This window comes from Myxine glutinosa, chromosome 4 (genome assembly GCF_964187855.1).
Source record: "Myxine glutinosa chromosome 4, kmMyxGlut1.1, whole genome shotgun sequence".
Lineage (NCBI taxonomy): Eukaryota > Metazoa > Chordata > Myxini > Myxiniformes > Myxinidae > Myxine > Myxine glutinosa.
Genome location: NC_136264.1, coordinates 9,465,902 through 9,491,502, shown reverse-complemented (window position 1 = coordinate 9,491,502; position 25,601 = coordinate 9,465,902). Strand labels below are relative to the sequence as shown.

The 25,601-nt window shown below is 47.2% G+C and overlaps 1 protein-coding gene across 1 annotated transcript in view; it reads left to right on the top strand.

Moving 5' to 3' along the window:
- The window catches only part of LOC137412978 (thioredoxin reductase 1, cytoplasmic-like), a 110,936-nt gene that overhangs the window by 42,166 nt on the left and 43,169 nt on the right, over positions 1-25,601 (top strand). The window contains exons 5-8 of the mRNA XM_068098338.2: positions 1,105-1,177; positions 22,607-22,726; positions 23,255-23,397; positions 24,733-24,848. Coding sequence (XP_067954439.2) covers positions 1,105-1,177; positions 22,607-22,726; positions 23,255-23,397; positions 24,733-24,848 — 452 coding nt within the window. The remainder of the gene's footprint in view (positions 1-1,104; positions 1,178-22,606; positions 22,727-23,254; positions 23,398-24,732; positions 24,849-25,601) is intronic.

The following is a 25,601-nucleotide window of genomic DNA, read 5'->3' as shown; positions in this document are numbered from 1 at the left end:
CACAAGTAAGGCTAACCAACGTGCAATTCAAACTCGTCTGACCTTCATTTCTTTTTGACCGATGTATAAGCAAAATCGATGGTAATGGATTTGTTCCCCCTATTCATGAGTGCCGTTGAAGTGAAACAACGTATAAAGCGGGCTGTTTGGACAGTGTGCAGTTTGGCAGACTATTTGCCCAAACTTTCTCTGAGGCTGAGCAGTGCAGCCAAGTAAGCGAAGTGACCCGGAGTCCACAGGAAGCACACAGCCAGGGACAGACAGACGCAGCCTCGTGCTTGCCAAGATTGTATTGGCTCCCATATCCCTTCCAGGGTGGGGCCAAGGTTTCCTGTCTGAGCGGGCATCTCACTGACGACTCACTGTGCCGCTGGAGCGCTCGGGCCAGACGAGGATCCAGCCAATCGCTGGTGGCCTGGTCAGAGGCTCAGTTGTGCCGCCATGATGCCCTGCACCTTAACCGATTTCGGATGAGGGAGGTAACTGGATGAAACGCCCTTATCCAGTCTAACCACGACATTGAGCACCACCGTACCCCCAGTGGGGGGCATGAAGGGTGACTTTGCATAAAAACATTGACCTTGATACAGGAACAGAAATCCTTGGTGTGAATGTGGAACGAGCTAGGCCGCCCTCTACCATGAATAACTATTTTACTCATTGCTGTACTAGCTCTACGTAAGATTGTTAAACTTGTCTGGACAAACTTTGTGTGGTTGAGCAAGGAAGGAAAGTAATGAAAGTGGGAATTTATATTTTTCTTAGATGAGGGGGTGGGGTAAAGGAATAGAAATCTGGCTTGTTGTGACTTGCAAGTCAAAATTTTTTTTTAAGCATGCATTTTGTATCTTGCATAAGTGAGATTGCAGATTTGGATCCATCCTTTAATAAATTTCACATTATATTTAGTCCAGGAGGAGATTTGGATTGTTCAGCAAGATACGTGATACGAATTGGCCTATAAAAAGTTTAATAGCGAAGGTTTATTTTCTATTTTTCACAATTTGCAAATTCAGTTCTTCTTCACATTTCAGACTGAATTCAGAAATAGTGTTTTGCATATCATGTCCATGTTCAATTGCATTTTCTTTTTCCCGGTTGCAGGAAGCAAGCACTTTGGGCAAGAAGGTGCTTATGCTGGACTTTGTTGTGCCGACTCCTTTGGGAGCAACTTGGGGTAAGGTCCTACTATTTTTTATTTTTTATTTTTATATAATATAACATTCTCCTGTAATGTACGAGTAGGTCATGCCACACTATCCTTGCAAAATGTTATGCTGAGGGTGGAAAAATACTTCCAGGCCAATATTTTTTTTTTTTCTTCTGCATTTATTTGATTTCTTTGATTCTCCTTTCTCAATCTATGCTTTCCATTGTTCACCCCAAAACTGTTTTATAAACAGCTCGATTTGTTCACATTTAACTTTTCTTACAATCCTTTTTTGTACCCATAGTGGAGGCTTATTGAAGAGCTGGTACTATTAACACCAAACGGATCAGGACAAAAGCAACAGTGCAGATAGGAGGTAAAACACTAACGGCAGTATTGAAGGCCGACATGGAGGCAGATTTGGACAAACGATGGGTGTGGGGAGGAATGAGGTGGATAAGATGGATACAGTGACTTGAGGAAACTCTCAGGAGGGGAAACTGGAAATTGTGGTGGGGTTGGTGGGGGGTAAATGAGGGTAGGAAAGAGCATTGCTGAGGATTGGGGTTGATCTGATGGTGGTCTACAGCTGTCTTGAACACTTAGAAGGAAGAATGAGATTGAATATGTGGAAGTTGGTTACCCAAGTGGGAAAGAGGAACGAATGTGTGGAGGTGAGCAGAGTCTTGATTTTGCTAGTTTCACCAAAGAGGATTGCTCAGATCTTGTGTCCTGCATGATTATTTGGGGGACAGAGCACAGACAGAACTGGGGGAGCTCGGCCAGAGAGGAGTCTTGAGGACAGACCACGAACCTGCCTGCGGTGAGGGTGAAAGGCTCTCAGAATCGTTTTCATCACGAGAGATACCAATTGTTCTGAAAGTTTTGGTTTCTACAGCGTGAAACCAAGGTAGGTATGGGGCAGGAGCACCGGCCCAGAGGGGAGAGGTTGTCAGCAAATGTATAGAGGATTTTTCCAGTCAAAGATAGATCGGTGGTTTATTTCCTTTTTCTCAACAGGGACTGGCAAAGGTCAGCAATAAATGACTGCGGACTGCCAATTGAGAACCACATAAACGGGTTTCAGTTGGCGTCCTCGAACCCACGACAATTAAACAAGACAGGCACGGAATTAAAATGCAACAAATAAAGGGTTTAATAAAAATAATGCCAGGGACAAGAAATGCACGTTAAACGAATTCTTAAATTGGGTGCCCCCATACGGACTCATGAAACAGACACAGGGACAAAACAAAATCATGACAAAATAATAATTAATAATATTATATTAATATAAAATATTGTTACGGACACGGCTTCAGATGTTGCTTGACCGAGCAGAATGGCCGCCGTGTTCGCACAGTTTACCCGATTACCCCCAACTCACCCGATTCCACCCGACGTTGACCAAATCGCGCTACGCTAAATCAATGATTGGAAAGGACACAACGACTGGGATAGATGAAACGACGCAAGGGGTACAGTTCTCAAGACCTCCGGAGGAGGATATAATTAGTGGTGGAGAAAAGGGGTAGATTACAAGGTAATGAGGTAAAGACACAGAAGAGATGGGCACTTAGTTAGTCTTATCTTAATCCCGACAGACCACAGACAAACGGAACAAGACTGACTTACACAGGGATTGATGGCAGGGAAGGACAGGCAGTCGATAGCACAAGGTGCACCTTGGCTCAGGGACAGGATAAAGCACGGTCCAGTCCAAAGATGCGGGGAGGTCACAGCGCTCGGAGGTGGCGTCCTTCTCTCTCCAAGCTCAGCGCGCATCTGACGTCACCTCCCTCTTCCTGCGCATGCTCAGCGGGGAGTCACACGCCCTCGGCTCGTTGGCTCCGCCCCAGATGGGACCGGTCCGCCGCTTCTATTGGGTGCGGGGGTTACCGGGCTCCGCCCTTGACGAGGAGCTGACAGCGAGCCCCTACTTGGTAACCCCGTCGAGCACATGCTCGATGGCGGCTCGTTGGAAAGGCCTGGTGCCCTCCCAACACCCCCTACCAACCAAGCCGGAGTGAGGACGCGCACTCCCCGTGCCGCCGCCGTTGTTGTTGTTGTTGTTGCTGAACCGTGAGGAAGAGCTGCGGGGAGGTATTGGGAGGTCCTAAACTTCCTAACGGTGCCATACAATCACATTCTGGTGCAACGAAGAGTCAGAATTAATGGAAACGAATCCTTAACTGACATAGACTAAGAATAACTAGCAAGATGTCCTATAGTTGTCTACGTGAGATGCGGTGGACCTGGATGCGACATTTAATGGGGGAAATAGGGGGAGGTCGGGTCTACAGAGTGTTGTTTACAGAAAATGGGACTAGGGAATGGGGGATTGGGGATAGTTGGGAAGTATTGAGGAAATAGGGGAATATTTACAAGCGGATATGGATGGATGCCAATCCCATATCCGCAACAGACCCATATCCCATATCCTTGAGGACAGACCACGAACCTGCCTGCGGTGAGGGTGAAAGGCTCTCAGAATCGTCTTCATCACGAGAGATACCAATTGTTCTGAAAGTTTTGGTTTCTACAGCGTGAAACCAAGGTAGGTATGGGGCAGGAGCACCGGCCCAGAGGGGAGAGGTTGTCAGCAAATGTATAGAGGATTTTTCCAGTCAAAGATAGATCGGTGGTTTATTTCCTTTTTCTCAACAGGGACTGGCAAAGGTCAGCAATAAATGACTGCGGACTGCCAATTGAGAACCACATAAACGGGTTTCAGTTGGCGTCCTCGAACCCACGACAATTAAACAAGACAGGCACGGAATTAAAATGCAACAAATAAAGGGTTTAATAAAAATAATGCCAGGGACAAGAAATGCACGTTTTTTTTTTTTTTTTTTTTTTTTTTTTTTTTTGTATACAAGATCGAGGCTCGTGAAAGAGCGAACATTAATCACACAAAGACAAACAGACACACAAAACAAATAACATCGGGAGCGGTAGACAAGATGGGGAGAGAGGGGGAAGGACACAAACACAACATTTGAGAGCAGGGACCGAGAGACATGGAGACATCGAGAGAACTGTGGGAGGGAGAGGGCTTTGGGGGGGAGGCATGGGAAGGGGGGGGGGGGGGGGTGGGAGAGGTATAAAACATATGGACACTGCCAAGACTTCCAGGAAAGAAGTTGGAATTTCAAACAAGGTGGATCTGGGGTGAATTAGTGGGGGTAGAAAAGATCAAGGTTTTGGATGGGGGAAGATAAGAGATGGTGGTGAACAGCTGTTTTGAAGACCTGGAGGGAGGAGTGTGATTGAAGTGAGTGTGGGAGTTTGTTCCAGAGGCGGGAGAAAAGAGGAATGAAAGAGTGAAGGTGAGCAGAGAGCCGAGATTTCAGCAGTTTAACCATCAGAGGGTGGCTGGCAGATCTTGTGCGACCTGTAGGAATATTTGGGGGACAGAGCACAGAGAGAGCTGGGGGAGCAAGGCCGGAGAGGAGTCGGTAGAAGACAGAAAGACCACCTACCTGCCTGCGGTGAGTGAGTGAAAGGCCCTCAGAGATAGCTTCATCGCGGGAGATTCCAATGATTCTGAAAGCTTTGGATTCAACAGCGTGAAGCCGAGCCAGGTGTGAGGCAGGAGCACCAGCCCATAGGGGAGAACAGTATTCCATTGAGCTGCGGATGTTGTGTTTGTGTTTGTGTTTGTGTTGTTTGTGTCCTTCCACGTTATGTTGTGTTTGTGTCCTTCCACGTTAAACAAATTCTTAAATTGGGTGCCCCCATACGGACTCATGAAACAGACACAGGGACAAAACAAAATCATGACAAAATAATAATTAATAATATTATATTAATATAAAATATTAATTAAAAGACAGTATTTTACAATCTAAACAAAGGTTACCCCCTGCCTCTCCCAACATGTAGCCAGTGTGATCAGCAGATGCGCAGAGTGCACTTGAGAGCACCTAAAATCCCAAAGCTTCCGGGCCCCTGAGTGGCCCCCGGCGTCCACGCCTTTATGGCTTCATGTTCGCAGCATCTTGGCGAGTATGCACCCTGTTCCCTTCACTTCTGCCCCCCTTCCCGTTAGAAACATGCTGGACCTACCCCAGAGTGGATACATATACGTATACACTTGCTCCATCGTATATAAATTTGTCAGGTGTTGCTCACAAGTGAGTGGCAGTAATTCTTGTTTTCCTGGCAATACTCTGCGGACCGGTAGCTTTCCTTCCGTGGACTGGCGGTTTAGCATCTGAAGATTGGATTGAACCCAGAACACTGCCTTGGGTTGGAGCACTCCATCCTTGACGGAGAGGAGACAAAAGGATTGATTCTGTTGAGCGACATGTTGATGAGTTGAGTGTAGAAGTCAGCAAGTCATGTGTGGAGTTGACCTTGGATGCTATAGGCAGAGTTTGGAGAGTCAGGCAGGATGCCAGACTATCAAAAACACGAGATATGTCCAGAGAACCAGCCCTGGTTCCATGTCTGACAGAAGGCCTCCCATCCATCGGGGCATTGACCTGTCCAATCTCTATAAATGTATAAGCTCGGATTCAATTGAAAAATAAATTTTCTCCATGAATTTGTGCTTTCTGCTGTTGCCCAACATCTCTCGTACAGCATTTCATGTAGTGAGGCAGGTGCCACAAAGCTGCTTGCCTTTTCCTGGAAAGTGCATCCCACTAGTGTGAACCTGCAAGATCTTTCCATTAACTCATAATTAGACTACGGATTTTTATGTTAAGAAAATAGGCCTTTTATGTTTTGAGAAGCGGAATTTTTTTTTTTTGTGAAAAAATCCCGAAATATTTTTTTCCCCCGTTTTATTCATTTTTTTTTTATTACCAAGTTTTTCAGAAATCGGTCAAAAAAAGAACAAAAAATGGTAAGCTTTTTCCTGCACAACATTAAGCACTCTGGGCTAGTAAACAGGTAAAAAATGACGTTCAGGTACCTTTATTGCAACCGCATTGTTTGATAAGTAGAGGACTAGAAGAAATTGACAAGACCCTTTTAGGAACGGTTAAAGTAGGTGTTTGAAATCATTATCCTGGCAATGTTCTCCTTGGTGAGGCGGTGTCGGCGGTCGGTGAGGACGTTTCTGTAGACGGAGAAGGACCTTTCCACGTCGACGCTGACGATGGGGCAGTACCTCAAGAGGGGGATGTCAGCAAGCTTGACTCCAGCCGGCACACCAACCTCAGATCCGTGCTGATCTCCATCCAGGATCAAAGCCACTGTCCTCAGCACACCAATGTCGGGATTGCGCTGCAGCACCGCCTTGAACTTGGTGAGCAGGATCTCCTTACGGCAGCCTCGGATCTTTTCGAGCTCCTCCTTGGCCTGATCAAGGAGCTGGAAGGCCTTGGCCAGCTCCATGCCGGCCACCTCCAGCTGCTTAAGGATCTTCGGGATGAATGACATGTGGGCATTTAAGAAGACTAAACTGAGCTTGATGTCCGCCTTTCCGAACAGGTCCTTGGCACTCCGGATTGCCATCGCGTCGTCATCGTTCAGCTGGTCCACAATGTCCTTGACGGCCTCGAAGTGCTCGGCGTAAAACACCGCGGCGTCGATCCACGTCCCCCACCGAGTCAGAATGGGCTCCGGGGGGAGAGAAAGATTGGGCTGCTGCTCCTTCCAAAAGACAACACGCGACGGGGCTTTGACAAACACCTTCTTCGTCGTGGCAATCAGGTCGTTGACATCCTTGAACATTTCTCGGACTGTCTCGCAGACACGGTGGAGCGTGTGGGCAACGCAAGTCACATGCAGCAAGTCCGGGAAGAGTTCCTTCAGGGCATGGCCGGCCTTGATCATATAGGCCGCGGCGTCGCTGACGAGGACCTTGAGGCACTCCGGCTTGAAATCAGGCCAAAGATAGCGCAGCGTGTCATTGACTGCACGCACGATCTCCCCGGAGTTGGTCTTCTCCAGAAACATGCACTGGACGAGGTGGGGACTAAAGTACCCCTCATTGGACAAGCGTCTCGCGATGATGTTGGCCACATATCGACCTGCCGAATCGGTCATCTCGTCGACGGACAGCCAGATGGGCTGCTGTCCGAGGTCGGCACGGATCCCTGACAAGGCCTCGTCGTAGCACTTGTCGAGGTAGTGCTTTCGAATCCAGCTTTCGTCGGGGATCTGGAGAGTGATGTGCTTCTCCAGGAACGACCGGAGGGCAGGGTTTTCCAATTTCGACCATGGGATGCCAGCGGCCAGCATGGCCTGGCACAGCTCATGAGCCACGACGTCGCACTTGTGCCTCTTTCCGCCACCAAAGTCCTCCATGGTGGCTTGCGTGACCGTCCTCTTCTTCTTCAAGGCCAAGTTGCTCTTGTGGCAGTCTCCTCGGACATGTTGGGCCAGCTCAGACTTCTGCTTCGCCCGGAAAGTCTTTTCACAAGCTCGACAGAAAGCCGTGTCACTCGACACGTACTTGAAGGTGGCCCCATCGCCGCCAGCGTTGAATTCCTTCAGCCACTTGTCACGAAGAGCAGCACTCATCTTGATAGGAGACTTGTTCACACTTTGTGTACACTCTCTCACTGTAGTACACCGCCTCACTGCTGTACACGCTGGGGACGCAACGCACGCAAGTGGACGCAACGTTTTGTTTTTGAGATCGGTCGCAGTTTAAAATTTCGATCGCAGTTACAAATTTCGATCGCAGTTTAAAATTTCGAAAAATTCCTTAATTTTTTTTAGCGTTGCCAGACATTTTCGACCAAAAAGGGCATTTTATTTTATTTTTCCCGAAAAAGGGCGAAATTCTCTTTTTTTTCCCGAAAATAGCAAAATAATTTTTTTGCGCGCAAAAAAGCCGTTTTATGTGAAAAAATATTTTTTATTTTTTCACATAAAAATCCGATGTGCACTCATCATTGGTTATATCCTCAGATGCATCAGAATTAACCATCTGGCACAACTGAGGTCCAGACAAGTCTTTCACCATCCACAACTTTTTTTTTTTTTTTTTTTTTTTTTTTTGGTATGCAACATCGAGGCTTGTGTAAGAGCTAACATAAATGACAAAAAAACAAACGGACACAAGACGAAATAAAGAGCGGGAGACGAGAGGGGGAAGGACACAAGTACAACATTTGAGAGTAGGGAGATCTGTGGGAGGGAGGGCGCTTGGGTGAGGAGGCGTGGGAAGGAGGGTGTGGGTGGGAGGTAAAACAAACACATGGACACAGTTAGGACTTCCAGGACTGAAGTTGGTATTTCAGAAAAGTGTATCGGGTGAATTAACGGGGTTAGAAAAGATCATGGTTTTGGATGGGGGAAGATGAGAGATTGTGGTGAACAGCTGTTTTAAAGACCTGGAGGGATGAGTGGGATTGAAGAGAGTGAGGGAGTTTGTTTCAGAGGCGGGAGACGAGAGGAATGAAAGTGAAGGTGAGCAGAGAGTCTTAAACAGTTTGTTAAAGTTTGGCTCTAGAAAACATTAATTTTTTCCTTTGCTCTTTAAGGATGGGGTAGCAATGGGCTTTGCTCTTGCCAAGACTAATTGTCTATGGAGGAAAAGTAGTGTCCTAATCGTCTTCCTGTACCAATCGTACCAATTTTTTTTATTTTTTTTTTCCTGAAAACATGGCACCTCAATGTCCTTCCGGCCAAGGTGGAGAAATTTCTCACCTTTTGATTCCTCCCACTATTGGTCCGAACGACACCGATGCCCTTGAATAAGAAAAAAGCAATAAACAAAAAAAAAAAAAAAAACTTGATCTGCTGGTGCTTCTATTCTTTTCCAGTTCAATTTTTCGGGAATCCCCAATTAGTGCCTTCACCATGGGGAAATAACCAGCATAACCCCAGTTCATAAAAATGGTGCCACAACTGACTTATTTTTCGACCAGTCAGCTTTCTCACCATAATAAGCAAAGTACAACTGCAGCAGACTCGAGACTTCTTTTCTTTGGTACCCATCCACAATTTTTCCTTCCACCCAGATCATTTCACTTTGGACTTCCTGGTGCATCTGTCAGCAATGAATGTATGGTGCTCTATCTAAAACGAGATGTCCGGTCCATTTCGCTGTACAGTTTCAATGCATTTGAATCTGGCACAATTTCCTGACTTCCAAACTGTGTCAGCAAATGGAATCCATTCTGAGAACCCTGGATATTCGATTTCCTATGCCCTCCTAAGTTGCTTTGAAGGAATACTATCCCAGGCTGCACTTCCAGAGGACTATTTATCTCAAAGGATTCTGGGACGAATTCTGTTCTTTATGTACACCATTGACTCGTCTTCATCACTGGAAAATCCATCACTGCTGACGGCTGGTAGTTCCTCTCCCTTCTGTTAGGCAGGCTTTGACTGCATTCTTCTGCCGACCGGATCATCTGCTCGGAACACGTTTTGTGCCTCCGAAGTCACTGGAGGCATTGCTTTTGGGTTCTCGCTCTGTGTGTGCGTCAGTCTGATACGATTTTGTTACCGCAATAACTTAACAGTTGAAGTCATCCAAGTCAAACTTGGTTCAAGTATGAATAATGAGGTAAAGACGTACGGATTAGATTATGGGGTCAAGAGGTCAAAAGCCAAAGGACCCATTGGGTAAAAATTCTGTTAGCACGCTAACTTGTGAACCAGTGACGGGGTTTGGACCAAACTTGGTACAAGTATATGTATTATGATACAAAGATTAATGGATTCGATTTTGGCATCAAAGGTCAGGGGTCATTTCAGGTCAAAATGTGATACTTGAGAAAAGCTGAAAGGATTTAAATCAAACTTGGTGCAAGCATGTGTAATGTAATAATGTGGGCAGAGGCATATCGGTCGACGGCGAAGAGTGCTGTTCTCATTTATTTATTTTGGCTGGGGCCAAAAAAAAAAAAAAAACTAGGCTCATGTTGATGTAAAATTGTTGACTGAAGGTGAAAAAACTGTCATGGTAGGTGTAGTGGTAGGGTTACTTTTCCAGAAGAGCAGTAAAAGGAACAACAGAGCAGCAGTGAGTGGGTCATTGGAAGCAAAAATAAACAATATAAAATCTCGTGGCCATCGAAGATGAAAATTGGAGCCTTCCTCTCCAAAGCATATTGTTGCAGTTTTTCGAACCTTCACATGAAATTTAGTATTAAAATTCCTTATAAATAACCCCTGTGTACATTTCCCCTTAATTGGCTGTTAATTGAAATGAGTGCAACTTAGTTAGTCCATGGACACCACGTCGGCCACCATAGGACCGTCTCAATAGTTATTTCATTAGTCTGTGTTTCAGTTAAGGCTATGTTCCCACTAGTCGATCTTACGTTGCACCAAATCAAATAAGATAGATCCCCTTTTCGATAGCCCCGAAACTACATTGCCAGCAGCGTTGCCTACATTTCCAACAGCATTCCCCTCCATTACGCACGTGGTCAGCTCGGAGAAGAAGGGCGTGGGCCGCCCATCGTCATCAAAAGGTGGAGCCAGAAATCCCTTACGACCAACCAGGAATCGGTGGGCATGGCTTGGTTGGGCGTGACCAGAAAGATCGAGCAGGTTCGTGAAGGTTCCAGGGCGTGGCTATATAACCCGTTACGGGAAGCCCCCACCGCCAGATGAGTGAGGGAGCACGCACTGAGAGATACGTGGAGGGAGGTGCATTGACCGAGTTGGGTTCTGAGGAGGAAGGCGCTTGTGAGAGGTACGAGCGAGAGGAGGGACGCTGCTTCACACAGCCCTGCCACGTGAAGCCCTGACGCGCTGCTGCGAGAAAGCTGCCGGTACAAAGCCGAGTGCGTGGAGTCACCGGCTGCTCACTTTCAGCCCGGAGCGTGGAGCTTGAGCGGACGTCGTTGCCGCGTTTTCCCGCCGCACCTTTCAGCCCTGCTGTTCTGCACAGACCCTTCTTCTCCTTCCAGCCATTCATTCCTGCCTGGGAATTCCCTTTTGTGTACGTGAGTTTGTTCTGTTCTGTCTTGTCCCTGGGGTATAAGTTAAGCTTGTTATAAGGATTGCACTGTCTTCTGTAAATTACCTTCATTCTTCCTCTTCTTTAGTCTTGTATAGTAGTGAATAAATCCCTGTTATTTCTTACCCGTTTGGTTTCTTTCTCGTCCGATCGCTTTAGAGATTTCCCCATTGAGGTCCTGTGGTGCGATTTTGGCCAACGCTTTATAATCGGGTTAGTCTTTGCTAACGGCTTGAACTGCGGACTGCTAACCCGCTCGGCAAATACCATCTTGGTCCATGGTTTCGAGCGGTACTTGTCTCCATGTTTTGCGGGGGGATTGGTGAAGGTATTCGGGAGAACACCTTGACCAATAACCCTGATCAATCCCACCTCGCAAAGGAGCGTTACAAGTACCAGGACCGGCGGAGACGGCCATCTTAACAGGACAAGGGGATTAACCCCCCCTTGCTAACGGGAGTGCCGTCCCCTGGATTCCGTAACAATATTGATCCCAAACCTTTTGGTTGGACTGCCTTTTGATGTCTGGATGATGTGGTATGCATTATGGGTAAATTTGCTTGTTCCATTCCTCCCCCACCCCCCCCCCCCCCCAACAACTGTTTCAAGTTTATTGGTTTCAGATTGATTGTTGGGTTTTCTGGCACTCATTCGTCAGCATTGTTAATGGGGGAGAGGTCAAAAATGAGTCGTTTTGTAGCACATTTGGCCACAGTGTTCACTTTACCCTGCTTTCACCTAAATAAAAATACTCACCAAAATAAAATATTTAAAAAAACTCACCCTCCTTCCTCTCCTTCAAAACTCCCCCTCACTCCTCCCCCTTCAAAACTCCCCCCACTCTTCCTCTTCACAACTCTCCATCGCTCCCCTCAAATTCCTCCCACTCTCCCCTTCAACCTCACCGCTTCCCTTCGAAACTCTCCCTCACCGCTTCCCTTCGAAACTCTCCCTCACCGCTTCCCTTCGAAACTCTCCCTCACCGCTTCCCTTCGAAACTCTCCCTCACCGCTTCCCTTCGAAACTCTCCCTCACCGCTTCCCTTCGAAACTCTCCCTCACCGCTTCCCTTCGAAACTCTCCCTCACCGCTTCCCTTCGAAACTCTCCCTCACCGCTTCCCTTCGAAACTCTCCCTCACCGCTTCCCTTCGAAACTCTCCCTCACCGCTTCCCTTCGAAACTCTCCCTCACCGCTTCCCTTCAAAACTCTCCCTCACCGCTTCCCTTCAAAACTCTCCCTCACCGCTTCCCTTCAAAACTCTCCCTCACCGCTTCCCTTCAAAACTCTCCCTCACCGCTTCCCTTCAAAACTCTCCCTCACCGCTTCCCTTCAAAACTCTCCCTCACCGCTTCCCTTCAAAACTCTCCCTCACCGCTTCCCTTCAAAACTCTCCCTCACCGCTTCCCTTCAAAACTCTCCCTCACCGCTTCCCTTCAAAACTCTCCCTCACCGCTTCCCTTCAAAACTCTCCCTCACCGCTTCCCTTCAAAACTCTCCCTCACCGCTTCCCTTCAAAACTCTCCCTCACCGCTTCCCTTCAAAACTCTCCCTCACCGCTTCCCTTCAAAACTCTCCCTCACCGCTTCCCTTCAAAACTCTCCCTCACCGCTTCCCTTCAAAACTCTCCCTCACCGCTTCCCTTCAAAACTCTCCCTCACCGCTTCCCTTCAAAACTCTCCCTCACCGCTTCCCTTCAAAACTCTCCCTCACCGCTTCCCTTCAAAACTCTCCCTCACCGCTTCCCTTCAAAACTCTCCCTCACCGCTTCCCTTCAAAACTCTCCCTCACCGCTTCCCTTCAAAACTCTCCCTCACCGCTTCCCTTCAAAACTCTCCCTCACCGCTTCCCTTCAAAACTCTCCCTCACCGCTTCCCTTCAAAACTCTCCCTCACCGCTTCCCTTCAAAACTCTCCCTCACCGCTTCCCTTCAAAACTCTCCCTCACCGCTTCCCTTCAAAACTCTCCCTCACCGCTTCCCTTCAAAACTCTCCCTCACCGCTTCCCTTCAAAACTCTCCCTCACCGCTTCCCTTCAAAACTCTCCCTCACCGCTTCCCTTCAAAACTCTCCCTCACCGCTTCCCTTCAAAACTCTCCCTCACCGCTTCCCTTCAAAACTCTCCCTCACCGCTTCCCTTCAAAACTCTCCCTCACCGCTTCCCTTCAAAACTCTCCCTCACCGCTTCCCTTCAAAACTCTCCCTCACCGCTTCCCTTCAAAACTCTCCCTCACCGCTTCCCTTCAAAACTCTCCCTCACCGCTTCCCTTCAAAACTCTCCCTCACCGCTTCCCTTCAAAACTCTCCCTCACCGCTTCCCTTCAAAACTCTCCCTCACCGCTTCCCTTCAAAACTCTCCCTCACCGCTTCCCTTCAAAACTCTCCCTCACCGCTTCCCTTCAAAACTCTCCCTCACCGCTTCCCTTCAAAACTCTCCCTCACCGCTTCCCTTCAAAACTCTCCCTCACCGCTTCCCTTCAAAACTCTCCCTCACCGCTTCCCTTCAAAACTCTCCCTCACCGCTTCCCTTCAAAACTCTCCCTCACCGCTTCCCTTCAAAACTCTCCCTCACCGCTTCCCTTCAAAACTCTCCCTCACCGCTTCCCTTCAAAACTCTCCCTCACCGCTTCCCTTCAAAACTCTCCCTCACCGCTTCCCTTCAAAACTCTCCCTCACCGCTTCCCTTCAAAACTCTCCCTCACCGCTTCCCTTCAAAACTCTCCCTCACCGCTTCCCTTCAAAACTCTCCCTCACCGCTTCCCTTCAAAACTCTCCCTCACCGCTTCCCTTCAAAACTCTCCCTCACCGCTTCCCTTCAAAACTCTCCCTCACCGCTTCCCTTCAAAACTCTCCCTCACCGCTTCCCTTCAAAACTCCTTCCCTCCTCACTCCTTCCCCCCTCACCCCTTCCCCCCTCACCCCTTCCCCCCTCACTCCTTCCCCCCTCACTCCTCCCCCCCTCACTCCTTCCCCCCTCATTCCTTCCGCCCTCACTCCTTCCCCCCTCACTCCTTCCCCCCCCTCACTCCTTCCCCCCTCACTCCTTCCCTCCTCACTCCTTCCCCCCCTCACTCCTTCCCCCCTCACTCCTTCCCCCCCTCACTCCTTCCCCCCTCACTCCTTCCCCCCCTCACTCCTTCCCCTCCTCACTCCTTCCCCCCCCTCACTCCTTCCCCCCCTCACTCCTTCCCCCCCTCACTCCTTCCCCCCCTCACTCCTTCCCCCCCTCACTCCTTCCCCCCCTCACTCCTTCCCCCCCTCACTCCTTCCCCCCCTCACTCCTTCCCCTCCTCACTCCTTCCCCCCCTCACTCCTTTCCCCCCCTCACTCCTTCCTCCCCCTCACTCCTTCCTCCCCCTCACTCCTTCCTCCCCCTCACTCCTTCCTCCCCTCACTCCTGCCAAGATTTCCTGACCCGGATCTCAGCCAATGGTACATCATCTCTTCTAGACTTGGTTATGACAAACTTCCCTGCAAATATCTGTTCTTCTGCTCCAATCGGTTCATCTGACCATATGCTTGTTATAGTGGACATCTCTCTGGCCATTCTCAGAGAGCCTCCTCAGCATCGACGAGTCTGGCATTTCACTCAGGCTGACTGGCATGGTCCGCAAGCCGCCATCAATCATCTGCACTGGTCTCCCATCTCTACTGCCTCTGACCAACCCATCCTGGGAATTTTTCCAAAGTAAATTGCTCTCTCTCATGCACAGATTTATCCCATCGCGTCTTCAGTTGTCTTACCCTTCCTCCCGTCCATGGTACACTGAATCTTGTGGAGAGGCAGTTGCCCTGAAACAACTTGCCTTTGCCCCCTGGAAAGCAAATCCAACTGAAGGCAATCTCGTTTCCTTTCACAAAGCTCGGAACAAGTGTGTGTCTACCCTTAGGAGAGCCAGGAAGCAATATCTCTCTACTCTCAAGACTGAACTCTCAAACCTGTCTCCTTCCTCCAAAACATGGTGGCTTATGGTCAAATCTGTTTCTGGTGTTTGTTTCCCCTCCCTCACCTCAAACGGCTACACAGCTGATGCCTCATGTGAAAAAGCTGAATGTCTCAACTCTGTGTTTGCCTCAAAATATTGTGTCCCAAACCCATTTCTCTGTACCCACCTTATCGAGTCGTACCGAGCTGCTCCTGGACTGTGTCCTTCTCCCAACAAGGTGGAGAAGTTTTTGTCAAACCTCGACTCCGATTCTGCAACTGGACCAGAAGGCATCAGCCCACAGTCCCTAAAATCCTTCCCTGCCGCTCTATCTCACCCTTTCTCTGTTCTCTTTACCCGCTCTTTTGTTCAAGGGCATCTACTCTCTGCTTGGAAATCGGCCAACATTTCCGCTTCACACAAAAAAGTTGCAAAAACAGATTCTTGCAACGACAGACCAATCAGCTTGCTCCCATCAGCAAGGTGATGGAATCCATCATTGCTTTGGATATCAAATCCTTCCTCTTCTCCAATGGCTTGATCGCTGATCATCAATTTGGTTTCAGCCCAGGTTGCTCTACTCTGGACATGCTTCTGCTGTCTCAACAATGGATGTAGGTCCTCAATGCCAAACAGGAAATTAGAGCTGTCTCCCTTGACATATCACGTACCCTTCGATACGGTCTGGCACCCAGCCCTGCTCACCAAACTCCTCCTATGGTATCCATGGAAACCTCCACGCATGGCTTGCAGACTTCTTTTCAGGTCACAATCGACGTGTGGCTGTTAATGGAATTCTCTCATCTCTTCCTGTCCAGGCTGGAGTTCCCTAAGGTCGTGGTCTGGGCACTGTGCTTTTCACCCCTCAGCCCAAATTGGGCTAAGGGGTATTGTCGTCCTGGGCGTCCGTCAACTTTTGGTTTCCATCAATTTCAAGGAGAACGGCTTGTCTGATTAAATCCATTTTTGCAGTGTTGGGGTTGAGTAGAGGAAGGTTCCTTTCGAAAATGGGCGCTCTGCGATTTTCAATATGGCCGCCACGGCAGCCATCTTGAAATTGGTTTCCGTCAATTTCGAGCAGAACGGCTTTTCCGATTAAATCCATTTTTGCAGTGTGTGTTGGGGTTGAGTAGAGGAAGGTTCATGGGCGCGCTGCGATTTACAATATGGCCGCCACGGAAAAAAAAAAAAAAACACCTTTAGAGGCCATTTTTCCCCGCAAGCGGGGGTTGGCCTTTTTCGGGAACCATGGTTGTTGTTGTTTTTTCGGTCCCCTTTTTGAAGCAATGTTTTACGGCCGGATGCCCTTCCTGACGCCAACCCTTTTTGCCGCCTTTAACGACAAACAGGGAATAGCTTGTTTGTCAAGGTAGCCATCTTGAAATTGGTTTCCGTCAATTTCAAGCAGAACGGCTTGTCCGATTAAATCCATTTTTGCAGTGTGTTGGGGTTGAGTAGGGGAAGGTGCCTTTCGAAAATGGGCATGCTGCGATTTTCAATATGGCCGCCATGGCAGCCATCTTGAAATTGGTTTCCATAAATTTCGAGCAGAACGGTTTGTCCGATTAAATCCATTTTTGCAGTGTTGGGGTTGAGTAGAGGAAGGTTCATGGTGCGCTGCGATTTTCAATATGGCCGCCACGGCAGCCATCTTGAAATTGGTTTTCGTAAATTTCATGGAGAACGGCTTGTCCGATTAAATCCATTTTTGCAGTGAGTTAGGGTTGAGTAGAGGAAGGTTCCTTTCGAAAATTGGTGTGCTGCGATTTTCAATATGGCCGCGACGGCAGCCATATTGAAATTGGTTTCCACCATGCATGGGCTGAGGGGTTAAGCCCGCTTTGCGGTGCTATTTATTACCTCTGCTACCAAAGGTGGATGGAGGTTGTTTTTACCCCTGTCTGTCAGTTTGTTTGCTTGTGGATGGATTTGGACATAATTTGGCAGAGATGTAGCGTATGTGACAAGGACGAAATGATTAGATTTTGGTGAAGATCCGGATCCGGCCACTATAATTTTTTACGTGATTCTTCACCATTGGGAGATTGGGCCAAAAACGATACATAGCAGGATATCTCAAAGTTATGGATGTATTCAGACGAAGCTTTGTGGACAGGTTGTGTGTGTGACGAGGAAGAATCGATTCGTTTTTGGTGAAGATCTGAATATGGATTTGGATATGAGAATTATTTAATTTTTAAGTTAGTCTTCACCATTGAGTGATGAGGCTAAAACCAACATGTAGCAGGATATCTCAAAGTTATGGATGGATGGATTTGGACGAAACTTATTGGACAGGTTGTGTGTGTGATGAGGAATCTATTCAATTTTGGTGAAGATCCAGATCCGGATCCGGATCCGGCTAGTATAATTTTTAAAAAGTGATTTTTCACCATTGGGAGATAGGGCCAAAAACGATACATAGCAGGATATCTCAAAAATTAGTGGATGGATTATTTGGATTAAATGTAATTTTCTGAACTACTCTGGGATACAAAACGTAAACTGTTCACCTGGCAGAGGTATGCTCTCTACTGAGAGCCGTTCTAGTTCGAATCTTCATTAATGATATCTCCGACTGGAAAATCGTCTATCTCTTTGGTGATGACTTCACGCTCTGCTGCTCTCTTTTTCAACCCTTAGATCGGCATGCATCAGCCTCTTCACCTTTTGCAGACCTGGATAAAATCACAAACTGGTCAAACACGTGGAACATGTCCTTTTAATCCTGACAATTCTCACTGTCTCTCAGTAAAGACTGTCTGGACAACCTTCCCATCTACTTTCTCAACAATCCTTGCCAAGTTCTGTCACTGAAGCTTTTGGGTCTCACTATCTGCCATGATCTTTCTTGGGAAAACAACATTTCCAAGCTGGCCTCCAAAGCCAGTCGCCGACTAGATATCCTCTGTCTGAAGTCCTTCCTTGGCACCTCTGAGCTCCTCACCGCATACAAAGCTTTTATCCACAGCTCAATGGAATACTGCTCTCCCCTCTGGGCTGGTGCTCCCTTCCTCACACCTAGCTCTGCTAATCTCTGTAGAAACCAAGGCTTTCAGAATCATTGGTATCTTCTGCGATGCAGCTGATTCTGAAGGACTTTCACTCTCACCTCAGGCACATTGGTGGTCTTTGTCTTCTACAAACTCCTCTTTGGCCTAGCTCCCCCTGCTCTCTGTGCTATCTCCCCCCCTCTTCTCTCTTCTCTCTTCTCGCTCTCTTCTCTCTCTCTCTTCTTGCTCTCTTCTCTCTCTCTCTCTCTATCTCTATCTCCATATCCCCTCTCTCTCTCTCACCCTCTCTCTCTCACCCTCTCTCTCTCACCCTCTCTCTCTCACCCTCTCTCTCTCCCTTTCTCTCTCTCTCCCCTTCTCTCTCTCTCCCCTTCTCTCTCTCTCTCCCCCTCTCTCTCTCCCCACCTCTCTCTCTCCCCACCTCTCTCTCTCCCCACCTCTCTCTCTCCCCCCCTCTCTCTCTCCCACCCCTCCCTCTCTCTCCCCCTCTCCCTCTCTCTCCCCCTCTCCCTCTCTCTCCCCCTCTCCCTCTCTCTCCCCCTCTCCCTCTCTCTCCCCCTCTCTCTCTCTCTCTCTCCCCCCTCTCTCTTTCTCTCCCCTCTCTCTCTCTCTCTCTCTCCCTCTCTCTCTCCCCCCTCTCTCTCTCACCCCTCCCTCTCTCTCCCCTCTCTCTCTCCCCCTCTCTCTCTCCCTCTCTCTCTCGCCCCCCCCTCTCTCTCTCTCGCCCCCCCTCTCTCTCTCTCTCTCCCCCTCTCTCTCTCTCTCCCCCTCTCTCTCTCTCTCTCTCCCCCCCTCTCTCTCTCTCTCTCTCTCCCCCTCTCTCTCTCTCTCTCCCCCCCTCTCTCTCTCTCTCCCCCCCTCTCTCTCTCTCTCTCTCTCTCCCCCCCTCTCTCTGTCTCCCCCCTCTCTCTGTCTCCCCCCCTCTCTCTGTCTCCCCCCCTCTCTCTGTCTCCCCCCTCTCTCTGTCTCCCCCCCTCTCTCTGTCTCCCCCCCCCTCTCTCTGTCTCCCCCCCCTCTCTCTGTCTCCCCCCCCTCTCTCTGTCTCCCCCCCTCTCTCTGTCTCCCCCCCTCTCTCTGTCTCCCCCCCTCTCTCTGTCTCCCCCCCTCTCTCTGTCTCCCCCCCTCTCTCTGTCTCCCCCCCTCTCTCTGTCTCCCCCCCTCTCTCTGTCTCCCCCCTCTCTCTGTCTCCCCCCTCTCTCTGTCTCCCCCCCTCTCTCTGTCTCCCCCCCTCTCTCTGTCTCCCCCCCTCTCTCTGTCTCCCCCCCTCTCTCTGTCTCCCCCCCTCTCTCTGTCTCCCCCCCTCTCTCTGTCTCCCCCCCTCTCTCTGTCTCCCCCCCCTCTCTCTGTCTCCCCCCCTCTCTGTCTCCCCCCCTCTCTCTGTCTCCCCCCCTCTCTCTGTCTCCCCCCCTCTCTCTGTCTCCCCCCCTCTCTCTGTCTCCCCCCCTCTCTCTGTCTCCCCCCCTCTCTCTGTCTCCCCCCCTCTCTCTGTCTCCCCCCCTCTCTCTGTCTCCCCCCCTCTCTCTGTCTCCCCCCCCCTCTCTCTGTCTCCCCCCCCTCTCTCTGTCTCCCCCCCCTCTCTCTGTCTCCCCCCCCTCTCTCTGTCTCCCCCCCCTCTCTCTCTCCCCCTCTCTCTCCCCCCCCTCTCTCTCCCCCTCTGTCTCTCTCTCCCCCTCTCTCTCTCCCCCTCCCTCCCTCTCTCTCTCTCTCCCCCCCTCTCCCTCTCCCTCTTGTCTCCTCCTCCCTTTATTGTGTATTCTATGTGTTTGTGTCGGAGTAAAAATGAATAATTGTCATCTCTGGACCAATCAAACGCACCGATGGTCGTAAAGCATGCTGGGTCCTTGCATCACATGGGGTAGTCATGCGAAGTTAAAGTAGGTTTGATTGTTTGAGTGCCTTTGGCATAAAGACATCTCGCAGTTTCTGAGCAGAACTGTGCCTTTGTGTTGGAGTTGGAAGAAAACATGTTTTATCTGTGGTTTGCCCTTGTACAAAATATTAAACTAAGGGTCTTTATAACAGCATTCTTGTGCTCTGAACTAATGGCAGGCACTTTGCCTCACTTTGCCGAGTTACTTTGGGGTATAAATTACAATTCAGAAAGAGTAGAAGGTAGAGATCTGGTTGGCCTTGCGGACAAGCACATTATCTCAGTGCGTACGAATAAATATTCCTTTTTGTCTATCAAAGTTGTCTGTCAAATTTTTGATCAAGGTGGACAGACCCTATATTAGCTCTTCCATGAGCCTCGACTTTGTATACAAAAAAAAACTATTCAAATTGTTTTTCATGACACCCTGACTTACCGTCTCGCCACTTTTAATTAAGTTTTAACATCGGTGGGATATCACTGGTTGGTGTTTTTGAACCTTGCCAAGACAGCTACATACCCTCTCACTCCTCTCAGCTGCAACAGTAGCTGATTTGAGTATGGAATGCCGTTTCCTAGGCTCAGGTTTGCGGACTCGTACGGTCAATGCAGTGATTGCTGCTGGAAGTGTTCATTCCTGATATTGCGATGGTTACTTCCATGTTGGTTCCCTTTGTGAAAACGCTCACCACAACGCATTGCATAATTAGGTCACAAACAAATGGACATGCAATTGCTCAAAGTTTATCTGTCAGAGGTTTCGACCTCATTTGTCCTGTGACGTCGCACACAAATCTCATCGGCAACATTTGCATGTTTTATTTATTTGTGGTGGAGTGTGTTTATCAAATACCTCGTCTACAAACATCTTTACCCCGCACAAAAGAAGCTGGCCTAAGCAATTGGTTCACTGAATATCTGTTTGTCCACAAACGTCAGTTTATGATCGAGGAACAACTTGATTTAAATTGAATGTTATATTTTGAACTATTGGAAACGGAAAACGATCCTGTAGTTTAGCGATGCTTTGGCTCAGAATTTGACCCAATCACACATGTGTGAAGAGGAGTGCGGTTATTGTTTTACTGTTTGGCTGCCTGGCAGTCAAACAAAATAGAAAATCATTCCAAATACGAAACTTGCTGTTTTCAAGGGCACAAACGGGCATGAAGAACTAATTTAATGTGTTAAATAAGGACGTGTTGAAGACCAACGGCGTTGAACTTCCGAATTTTTATTTTATTTTATTTGTGCAATCTTTATTTTATTTCGATTAAATTATATACTTTAACACTGTGAAATATAGCACTGTCATTTTCCAAAAAAACTTCTGTTCAGCTGGAATTGGAAACGTTAATTTCCTAAGGACAGAGCACCTGAAAATCAGCATTCGTGCGCTGAGGGATTTTGACAAATTTGGCGTTTGACAAACAGAACTGAGATTTGGACAAATATGGCGTTTGACAAACAGAATAACTGAAATTTTGACAAATTTGGCGTTTGACAAACAGAACTGAGATTTGGACAAATATGGCGTTTGACAAACAGAATAACTGAAATTTTGACAAATTTGGCATTTGACAAACAGAACTGAGATTTGGACAAATATGGCGTTTGACAAACAGAACTGAGATTTGGACAAATATGGTGTTTGACAAACAGAATAACTGAAATTTTGACAAACAGAACTGAGATTTGGACAAATATGGCGTTTGACAAACAGAATAACTGAAATTTTGACAAATTTGGCGTTTGACAAACAGAACTGAGATTTGGACAAATATGGCGTTTGACAAACAGAATAACTGAAATTTTGACAAATTTGGCGTTTGACAAACAGAACTGAGATTTGGACAAATATGGCGTTTGACAAACAGAATAACTGAAATTTTGACAAATTTGGCGTTTGACAAACAGAACTGAGATTTGGACAAATATGGCGTTTGACAAACAGCATAACTGAAATTTTGACAAATTTGGCGTTTGACAAACAGAACTGAGATTTGGACAAATATGGCGTTTGACAAACAGAATAACTGAAATTTTGACAAATTTGGCGTTTGACAAACAGAACTGAGATTTGGACAAATATGGCGTTTGACAAACAGAACTGAGATTTGGACAAATATGGTGTTTGACAAACAGAATAACTGAAATTTTGACAAACAGAACTGAGATTTGGACAAATATGGCGTTTGACAAACAGAATAACTGAAATTTTGAGAAATTTGGCGTTTCCCAAACAGAACAAGTAAGATTTTGACAAATATGGTGGTGCAAAGCTCTCAGTTATACTGAAGACCAAATCCTTTATTTGAATCTTCAGGAGGACCCTGGATATGATTTGGGTTTCAACTGCGGCTCCTCTACCCTCAAACCCAAAGTAAATTAGGCCAAGTAAATATAATGAGGCTGCTGGTTGCGGAGTGGCTTGGTTGTGTTCAAGCTTTGTTTAAGCTGAAGCAAGTTTGCGTTTTGAATTTTGCGAAGACCTCAAATAGAATGAACTACTTCCAGCTTGCATTTTGAATAAATTTTGGCATAATATCCAAAAATCGAAAATGATCAGGAAGAGAAATTGACCTAAAATGTTGAGGGGTGATCCTCCATATATTGAGCTAATGTAAAGGTTGTAGCCTATCAATAGCTCCATATTATTTGCATAGCTAAGTGGAGCCTCTCATACCACAAGGTGTCTTTGACAGACAGAGCTAGATGCTTTATGTTCTGGTTCCTGGTTTAATCCTGAAAACGAATTATGTTTTGCAGGACTTGGCGGGACATGTGTGAATGTGGGTTGTATCCCAAAGAAACTAATGCACCAAGCCGCTCTATTAGCACATGGAATGGATGACGCTCGCAGCTTTGGATGGGAGTTCGGCGACCAAGGTAAGGTGAATGAGGCTCGAATGTTTAAAGTGAACTAATGGGTAAAATTTAGTGCGATCTTGATCGGTTTTCAAAAACCAAGTTTGGTGCAGAGCGTGTCCGGTTTGTGTTCCCTCTGAGTGCATAGCCAAATGCTGGGAACCAAAGTTGAAGTCTTGTGCTGTTGATGTCAGTTGTTTTAATGGTACATTGCAGTGATCTGTAAAAGCATACTTTTATTGGTAATGCATGTACGACTGTACGTGCTCAGTCAATCGTGAGGTCAAGATTGCAATTTACAAACACTTCACCGAGTTTGTTGATTAAATACCCATTGTTGAGGTGTGTGGAGTTGACTGTTGGGAAGAGACCAATCACTACTAACTATATTTGGAGGTTTGCTCATCTGTTCCAATTTGTAGCTTTCCACCATCGTACAAATTTGAAGGTTGGGGTGAGTGCGAAATTGTGTCCTAAGTGTCTTTGCTTGCACTGACTACCTTGTATTTGACCTAGTTTTTTTTTTTTTGTTTTTTTTTTTTCCTAAAGCAAAACACAATTGGGAAACGATGAAGAATGGAATTCAGGACTACATTCACTCGCTGAACTTTGGATATCGAGTTGCCCTGCGCACCAAGACTGTGACCTACGATAATGCTCTTGCAAAGTTTATCGGACCACACACTATTAAGGTGGTATTTTCATTCTGCAAATTCCCTGACTATCACGTCTTTTTTGATTGGCTTATTTCTGCCATCTTTGCTTACGTGTTTACCTATTATGTCACCTTTTTGTGGGATCTCTTCTTGCTGTATGCTCGACAGATTTGTCATCCTTCGTGCAGCTTGTTGCACGTACTAAAATACGCAATTTTGTGTCTGCCTGTCTGTGATATGTTTGGTTGTTACTTATCCAATCCCAACCAAACTCGAAGGGTCACATGATGGAGGCTGTAGCAACTTCATTTGCCTCCCTCACCCAAGGGTTTTTTTGTTGTTGTTGTTTTTTCCCCTTATCTTCACCCAATCACACATGCGTGAAGAGGAGCGAGATTATTGTTTTACTGTGTGCGTGGCTGGCAGTCAAACAAAATAGAAAATCATTCCAAACAGGAAACTTGCTGTTTTTAAGGACATCTTGAAGGGCACAAATTACCCACTGAGCTTTCAAGGAGGTTGGCTTAGCGGTTAGGGTGCTGGTTTGGGATCCCAGGATCCTGGGTTCGAATCCCAGTCGATCGCTGAATTAACGCCAGGGCGGTTGACTCAGCCTGTCATCCTTCCGAGGTCGGCAAATTGAGTACCAGCTTGCTGGGATGAATGATCACTGTGTGTACCCAGGTTTAGAATAGGTACACCGTATCCCTGCGCATCGTAAGAGCATGACCAAGGGTTGGCGTCAGGAAGGGCATCCGGCCATAAAAACATTGCCTCAAACAGGGAACCATGATTGTCATGGGGCCCGCAAGGCTAACCCCTGCTCTAGCGGGGAAAATGGCCTTAAAACGATCATTCATTCATTCATTCATTCTTTCAAGGAGCATTGTAAACAACCAGTCATTCCCTTATCATGCTGCCGTTTGCACCTTTAGGTTTAGCTGCCTTGAAAAGGAAAGGGCAAAGACCGTGAAAAGGGCAGCCACCCCGATTTTCACTGCTGTCAGGGTGTATCCCACGGCGGGAGCACGGCATGGTCCAGTGCGTATCTAGTGGAATTTCACTGTGAACTGGAAAATGTTTTCATCGCAAAATGGAGAGTTAGGGCGAAGTATCCACATTGTGAACATCAGCGTTGCTGGGTACTTTTGTCCGATTGTGGTCACAAATCCACCCGCAAATGGCACTCGGGCATTGTCTGGTTATAACGACGTCTGGGTGTATTGGGCTGTCTGGTTTGCTGTGCATTATTGGGAACCAAAGTGCGGTATAGCATTTTGAGACGGATCAATTTGGGATAAGTGATTTCAAATTTTCAAAATAAATGAAAAAGTTTGCTCTTCATAATGCTATTTTGTGGTGGTGTTGCAGGCAACGAATACGCAGGGAGTGGAATCCACGCTCACTGCCGAAACATTCGTCTTGGCAATGGGCGAGCGGCCTCGATATATTGGGATTCCTGGTGATAAGGAATACTGCATCACAAGGTTTGAAATGCAGAACAGATCGATGTATTCACGAGCGTGAATCGCACGTGAACTTGGTAAAACGTGTAGCATGTTCAATTGATGGTGTTTGACAATGAGTAACGTCACAGGAAGAATGTGCTTGGAACAAAACTTGTGGAGTTCTTCCACTGACAACAGCCATTTGTCATCTTGTTCTGAACGGCATAAAATTGTTGTGACGACCTATTATAAATGCTGCTGTCATGCACACACATAATTGTTTATGGTTGTGAGCTGCATGTTATTGGGATGAGCTTTTGTGGGGTTGCGAGTGGGGATCTTGTCATTATTTTCACAAAAGCTTGATGCACTTCAGGATGCAAGAAAAACATGCTGGTTCTACTACAACTACACAAACTATGGCTTTTCCTATCGATTAATTCCTTGCCTGCTTTTCAATCAACACTTTTATTACTTGCAAAATCGAAGATTTTTCAAGTATATTGGTCGGTTGCGTTTGTTATTCTGTCTGTCACTCGCCTACAGGTCACAATTCTAAACCGATCGTCGTGAAACTTAACTAAGTTGTGGAGGTCGTCACAACTGAGAAGCCTATTTATTTGGAGGTCAAATTTCAAAAATCGCCATTTTTAATCAGATTTACTTGAAAATTGAACAGCATTTATATATCGGGTCAGTAAATTAGAAAGCTATTTTAAGGTCAAAGGTGAACTCAAGGTCAAACTTCCAAAATCATCAATTTCCATCTGACTTGAAAATTTAACAGCATTT